Raw genomic sequence first — 8,053 nt, 5'->3', positions numbered from 1 at the left:
ATGGGAGGTGCCACGCCCCCTTTTACAATAGCTCCAATTTTTCTCCAAGAGTATGCCATTGATTTCGTATATCTCCATACCAAGTTCCGGAACTCTATCATGAACCCTTCCTGAGATATGCAATATCAAAAATTCGGTTGGTATGGGAGGTGCCACGCGCTCTTTTACAATAGCTCCAATTTTTCTTCAAGAGTATGCTATTAATTTGGTATATCTCCGTACCAAATTCCAGAACTATACCATACACATCCAAAGATATGCAGTATGAAAATTGGTTTTGTATGGGAGGTGCCACGTCCCCTTTTCCAATAGCTCCAATTTTTCTCCAAGAGTATGCGAATGATTTCGTATGTCTCCATATAAAGTTCCACAACTCTACCATGAACACTTCCAGAGATAAGTAGTATGGAAAATTTGATTTGTATTGGAGGTGCCACGCCCCCTTTTCCAATAGTTCCAATTTTTCTACAAGAGTATGCGATTGATTTCGTATACCTCCATACCAAGTTTCAGAACTCTACCAGGAACCCTTCCTGAGATATGCAATATGGAAAGTTCGGTTGGTATGGGAGGTGCCACGCCCCTTTTACAATAGCTCCAATTTTTCTCCAAGAGTATGCCATATATTGCGTACTCTCTATTTCAGCAACTCGGCATTCACAGGAAGAACTTTTCCCATTACCTAAAAAGCGTGTTTACTTTTTCTTTTGAGTAAAATTCCATGTATATTTGAAGTGTACTACATATATTATTCCAGTCTTTTTCAGTACTATAAATATCTTAGGAAATGTTGGCAACCCTACCGCTGTGATGTAGTGGTAAGCATGCACGATACCATTCTGCAAGGCCTGGGTCGAACCCAGTTTCCGAACAACTGCTAAAAATAAAAAGCAAAAAATGTTTTTCCTATTTGCGGCCCCCACTCGGCAGGCGATGACAAACCTCCGAGTATATTCAGTCATGAAAAACAGCTTCTCATAAAAATACAATCGCCGTTCGGAGTCGGCGTAAAACTGTAGATCCCTTCCCTTTGTGTGACAACTTCAATGCGCACACCTAAAATCAGAGGAGAAGCTCGCCCAAGCACTTTCATGTTGTGTAAACGCCGATCTATTACATATTATTACATATAATAATATTAGTAAAGGCTGCTGATATCCACACCTAAAATCAGAGGAGAAGCTCGGCCAAACACTATCATATTGTGTAAGCGCCGATCTAATATTATTTTTGCATATAATAATATTAGTAAAAGCTGCTGATATCCTTAAGTCCATGGAATGACTTGGGACGCCCTGCGTGCGCTTCGTTTGTAGAAATGACTAAAAACTTTCTGGGACATTATAAATAAAGGAATTTCTCCGAAATCATAAACGACATCCTAGAGAGCTTTATTATCGTATGATGTAAAATGCCTATCAAATTGCACTCCCTCCACACTCATCTTGACCAATTCCCAGAGAATCGTGTATCATATAACGAAGAACGAGGGGAGCGGTTTTACCATGCCGTATAAGCTAGTTATATCAAGGCCGATGTGATCGTCGTACTTAGCGACGTTCCGATACCATCAAAGTATCGATACCTATTTAAATGGGTTTCTCTTCTTCTTCTTAATTGGAGCTTTAACCGCCTAAGCGATTTTGGCCGAGTCCAAAACAGCACGCCAGTCACTGACGCCAATTGGAAATCCCAAGTGAAGCCAAGTCTTTCTCCACCTGATCTTTCCATGGCAGTGGGGGCCCCCCTCTTCCTCTGTTACCAGCATCGCGGCCCGCGTTGAATATTTTCAGAGCAGGAGCGTTTCTGTCCATTCGAATGACATGGCCAATCCAGCGGAGCCGCTGAATTTTAGTTCGCTGCACTATGACTATATCGTTGTAAAGCTCATACAGCTCATCGTTAAATCGTCTGCGATATTCGCCATCACCAACGCGTAAAGGTCCGTAAATCTTTCGCAGAATCTTTCTCTCGAAAACTCCAAGAGCCGCCTCATCAGATGCTTTCATTGTCCATGCTTCCGCGCCATACACCAGCACAGGCATGATGAGTGACTTATAGAGTGTGATCTTTGTACGACGAGAGAGGACTTTACTTCTCAATTGCCTACTCAGCCCAAAGTAGCACTTGTTGGCAAGAGTGATTCTCCGTTGGATTTCAAGGCTGACATTATTATTGGTGTTAATGCTGGTTCCCAAATAAACGAAGTCGTCTACTTTTTCAAACTTGTAACTGTCAACAGTGACGTGGGTGCCAAGACGCGTATGCTCTGACTGTTTGTGTGCTGACAGGAGATACTTCGTTTTGTCCTCGTTCACCACCAGACCCATTCGCTTTGCTTCTCTATCCAATCCCGAGAAGGCAGAACAGACGTAGCCCTTGTTTTTACCGATAATATCGATGTCGTCGGCATACGCCAGCAATTGTACGCTCTTATAAAGTATTGTGCCTGAGCGGTTCAGTTCTGCGGCTCTTATTATCTTCTCCAACATAAGATTAAAGAAATCACACGAAAGGGGGTCCCCTTGTCTGAAACCTCGTTTGGTATCAAACGGCTCGGAGAGGTCCTTCCCTATTCTGACGGAGCTGGTGGTATTGCTCAACGTCATTTTACACAGCCGTATTAGTTTCGCGGGGATACCAAATTCAGACATCGCGGCATAAAGGCAACTTCTCTTCGTGCTGTCGAAAGCGGCTTTGAAATCGACAAATAGATGGTGTGTGTCGATCCTATTCTCGCGGGTCTTTTCCAAGATTTGGCGTATTGTGAATACCTGATCTATGGTGGATTTTCCAGGCCTAAAGCCACACTGATAAGGTCCAATCAGCTCGTTGACGGTGGGCTTCAGTCTTTCGCACAATACGCTCGATAAGACCTTGTAACCTATGCTTAGAAGGCTAATTCCGCGGTAGTTGGCGCGTATGGCGGGGTCGCCTTTCTTGTGGATTGGGCAGAGCACACTTAAATTCCAGTCGTCGGGCATGCGTTCATCTGACCATATTCTGCATACGAGCTGATGCATGCACCTCATCAGCTCCTCGCCGCCGTACTTGAATAGCTCGGCTGGCAGGCCGTCAGCTCCAGCAGCTTTGTTGTTTTTCAGTCGCGTAATCGCTATTCGTACCTCGTCATAGTCAGGCGGTGGGACAGCTACTCCATCATCATCGACTGGGGACTCGGGTTCGTATTCTTCACTACTTTAAGCGCTGCTACCATTCAGTAGGTTATAAAAGTGTTCCCTCCACAATTTAAGTATATTCTGGACATCGGTCACTATGTCGCCATTGTTGTTCTTACAGGAGTTCGCCCCGGTCTTTAAACCTTCCCTAAGTCGCCTAACCCTCTGGTAGAATTTTCGGGCCTTCTTCCTGTCGGCCAGCATCTCAAGCACTTCGCACTCACGTATTTCGGCCTCTCTGTTCTTATTGCGGCAAATACGTCTCGCTTCCTGCATGGCGACACATTTTATATGACACGGCCTAAATAACTTACTAACTTTAAACACTTTTGGTTTTTAATTTTTATTGTATTTACAACACAGTGAGTGGAAGATCAACCTATGTCGACAGCCAGTTCTAAAATGCCCTATCTCAGAAAAGTTTTCAAAAACGCCCTTTTTCAGAATTCGGTTCAAAAATGCCATATCTGAAATAGGGCGTTCTTGAAGTTTTCTGAGAAAAAGCGTTTAGAACTGGCTGCCGAGATAGATCGGTCTTCCACTTAAGTGTCGATACGTGTATTCATTCATTAGTAACGTTAGAGGTAATAAAATTACTTAAAGAAAAAATTCAACCTTTGAAAGGTTCCCACAAAACTTTACGGCTTTAAAGCACTTTGCTGTGGTATCACTAACTTTGTAAAAATATATCCATACTTTAGATTTTGGCGGTGTGATTGCTTAAAGCAGTTATTTTTCATAAAAACGACGCTGTGGAAAGTTTCTTCCATAGAAAAAATATGGCCGACATGATATGGCGTTTGGTCAAATCGATTCGATACAAGTACTTTTCTTTCGATACCAAGTAGGTATCGAAACAACGATTCGAGTAAAAAAAGTAGTTGGTATCGAAACAAAAGTATCGACTATATACTCGTATTTACTTGTATCGGAACATCCCTAGTCTTACTATGCCTGGAAACGGCTGGGGCATGCAACGTAAATGTTGCGCTATACCTCATTCACGGAAGTCGCTAAAAAGGTTTTTATGTACAAACTTAATAACGTGATAAATGCAGTTTTTGATGCAAATTTGTGTTTCCTATGAAAGTCAAAGTCCCGAAAACAACTCGTAGGAAATACAATTATTTTTGGACTCAGTAAATATAAGCTCCTAAGTTAAAATTCTATTTTATATCCCCTTTAAACTAAATATGTATACATATATACTTAAGTATGTACATTAGGGTTGTCCAAAAAGTAAAGTCGGGATTTTAATGCTCTCACCCCCTAGGATTGTCCCGTACCTAATAAAAATACCCTTATTTTTTTATCAAAAAATATTTAGGGGTCGCTCAAAGCGCTCAAAGTTTTCCAATGTATTTTATATGGGAATAAACTTTTCGTAGAAATGGTATAGAATCCTTGGAAATGAATATTTTTCGATCGGAAATCTCTGGTTCTCTTCAGGAGACGTTCAATAATAATACCCAATTGTTTTTTATGAATAGGTCCTCCTATTGCATATTAAGGGTTTTTGGCGGACCTATAAAATATATATATAAATATAGTTACTATGAAAAAATTTTTAAATAAGTAATTAGGTATTATTATTGGGAGTCTCCTGAAGATAATCAGAAACTAAAAATATTGATTTTGAAGAAATTTATACAATTTCTACGAAAAGTTGTTTTTCCCCATATAAAATACATGGACAACTTTGAGCGCTTTGAGCAACTTCTAAATATTCTTTGATTTCGAAATAAAAAATAGAGGTAAATTATTTTTGGGTATAGACCAATTTCAGGGGGTTAAAATTCCGACTTTACTTTTTCACATGCATTTTTGGACCACTCAAATGTACCTACATAGTTATGTAGTTAAAAAAAATATATAATAACTTCTAACTAATTTTTCTAGGTAGCTGCCAGTGTACGAACATTACACGAAATTTTTTACAAATACAAGGCAGTTTTAGTTGATCCTGCAGAATTCGCTTGTATGAAAGCAATAGTTTTATTCCGACCTGAAACCAGGGGACTTAAAGATCCTGTACAAATAGAGAACTTACAAGACCAAGCACATGTAAGTATTATGATTTAAACGATGTCTGACTTTGTAAAAATTCTTTAACTTACGCATATATAGAAACAAAATTTCCAAAATCTTTCGATTATCAAGCTTTTCTTGTAGAATAAATTTTACCTGTTTTGCAATGACAAATAAAAACTACATCTTTGGCAAGTTTTCGAAATCCGAAACATCTATACATAACATGACTTATTTCAATTTTAAAGATCATATGTATGTATGTTTCGTAAAGCGAATTTATATAACTTTAAAATTATATACATATGTAAATCTATTGTTTGGAGGCTTCATCGGGTAAACCTAAAAACAATCTATTTTTCTTAATTTTCTCAAGTTTGACCATCGCTTATTGCAAAAATTTCAATAAAATTGGTCAAATATGTGCTATTACTTTAGTGTACATTTCTTAGCTAATAAATCGATACCTTAGTCATTAAAATAAGATAAACATTTTTGAAGTTAAGCGATTCTTTCTGAAATACGAACTTGAATTTATATATGAACTAGCGGTACCCCGGTGTGCTTCTCTACACCAAATATTGAAAAATTAATGAAAAATCCTGCACGCCGTACTTCCTTTTGTTGGAAGTGCTCCTCAACATTTTGCGATCTTCTTTGCGTTAACATCATGTTCGCATGACGCGCATGTCGACCTATATTTTAACGACTGGCTCGTGGTGGATTTCTTGGACGCTGTGATTCTACAGCTGTATTCTGCGCATACCGTCCACGTCGTACTTCATTTTGTTGGGATTGCTCCGCAACATTTTGCGATCTTCTTTGCGATAACATCATGTTCGCAAGACGCGTACGTCGGCCTATATTTGAACGACTGGATCGTGGCATTTTATTCAATAGCGAACGAAAAACTCAATGCATAGGAACGAATTCGATAAATCGTATGGTAAACGCACTTTTTTTTTAAATAATCAAATGAAATTCACAATCGACAGTAAAAGAGCACTTGAAAAAACTTCATTCGAAGCCAAAGAACACAACACAGCCACAATTTTCCACAATGGTTTTGTTCACTATAAATCAATGAGGAGAAATACATGGAAAATTTCCAGTGTACTCAAACTTTTCGTACGAAACGCTGCAACAAATTTGTGCAAAAATATTGTAATTGACGAAAAAAAATATAATGAAATATGAATTAAGAACTATATTAAACACACGTGTTGATTCTCCAAAGTCCAAAATAGAAAGACGAATATTAATGTAGACCACCTTTTCGATAATACGATGAAATGACAGATATGTTGTGTTGTGGTGCTTTCATTCCATTGGCTCTACAAAATCCCTATTGAAAAACTTGCAGCCATGTTTATACTTGACTAATTTATCCGAAGAAAAAATAAACACAGCACATTATAGCAACAATTTTTCACTATGTTTTCGATTTTTCATGTATCTGCTGTTGTACCATATACGTGGTTCATGTGACAGACATAAACTGTCATATATCATGAACCGCTGGACCGACTTCGGGCCCACTTCACATAACCCGCCTGCATGATAGTCAGAATTACCGTTTAAATTTGGTAGAATTCGTGCACTTATTTTTTTATTTAAGATGGGAGGTGCCACGCCCCCCTTTCCCAAACCGCACATTTTTCTCCATGAGTATGGAATTATTTCACATGTCTCTATACCAATTTCCAGTAATCTACTACAAATATTTCAAAAGATATACCAGATGAAAATTTTTGTTAGTATGGGCGGTGCCACGCCCCCTTTTCCGAATTCGGGGAAACTTAACACAAACTATCTGCATAATAGCCCGACTATGCCGAATAAATTTGGTTGAAATCTTGTACTTATTTTTTATATATAAGATGGGAGGTGCCACGCCCTCTTTTCCAATACCGCCCATTTTTCTCCATGAGTATGGAATTATTTGATATACCTCTATACCAACTTCCAGTACTCTACCACAAATATTTCAAGAGATATACAACATACAAATTTTAGTTAGTATGGGAGGTGCCACACCCCCTTTTACGAATTCGAGCAAACTTCACATAAACCATCTGCATGATAGCCTGAATATGCCGTAAAAATTTTGTTTAATCCGGTGAAGCCGTTCTCAAGTTATAAGCTCACACCAAAAACGTGTACTTATTTTATACATAAGATACATATGCCACGCCCCCTTTTCCAAATTTGGGCAAACTCCACATAAAATATCTGCATGATGGCCCGAATAAGCTATATAAATTTCGTTGAATTCGGTGAAGCCGTTCTCAAGTTATAAGCTAACTCACTAATTTTTATATATAAAATAGAGGCGCCACGCCCCCTTTTCCGAATTCAAGCAAACTTCACGTAAACCATCTGCATGATAGCCCGAATATGCCGCATAAATTTGGTTGAATTCGGTGAAGCCGTTCTCAAGTTATATGATCACACCAAAAACGTTCACTTATTTTTATATTTTAGTTAGTATGGGTGGTGCCACGCCCCCTTTTCCGAATTCGGGGAAACTTAACACAAACTATCTGCATAATAGCCCGACTATGCCGAATAAATTTGGTTGAAATCTTGTACTTATTTTTTATATATAAGACGGGAGGTGCCACGCCCTCTTTTCCAATACCGCCCATTTTTCTCCATGAGTATGGAATTATTTGATATACCTCTATACCAACTTCCAGTACTCTACCACAAATATTTCAAGAGATATACAGCATACAAATTTTAGTTAGTATGGGAGGTGCCACACCCCCTTTTACGAATTCGAGCAAACTTCACATAAATCATCTGCATGATAGCCTGAATATGCCGTAAAAATTTTGTTTAAT

General features: G+C 38.7%; 1 protein-coding gene across 1 annotated transcript in view; it reads left to right on the top strand.

The window, feature by feature from the left end:
- Positions 1-8,053, top strand: part of Hr51 (photoreceptor-specific nuclear hormone receptor 51) — a 301,348-nt gene that overhangs the window by 265,944 nt on the left and 27,351 nt on the right. The window contains exon 9 of the mRNA XM_017609752.1: positions 5,079-5,243. Within this exon, the coding sequence (XP_017465241.1) occupies positions 5,079-5,243 (165 nt within the window). The remainder of the gene's footprint in view (positions 1-5,078; positions 5,244-8,053) is intronic.

Source organism: Rhagoletis zephyria, unplaced genomic scaffold (assembly GCF_001687245.7).
Source record: "Rhagoletis zephyria isolate East Lansing unplaced genomic scaffold, Rhagoletis_zephyria_1.1 Rzeph_scaffold_00253, whole genome shotgun sequence".
Lineage (NCBI taxonomy): Eukaryota > Metazoa > Arthropoda > Insecta > Diptera > Tephritidae > Rhagoletis > Rhagoletis zephyria.
This window is presented reverse-complemented; position numbering and strand designations above follow the sequence as displayed.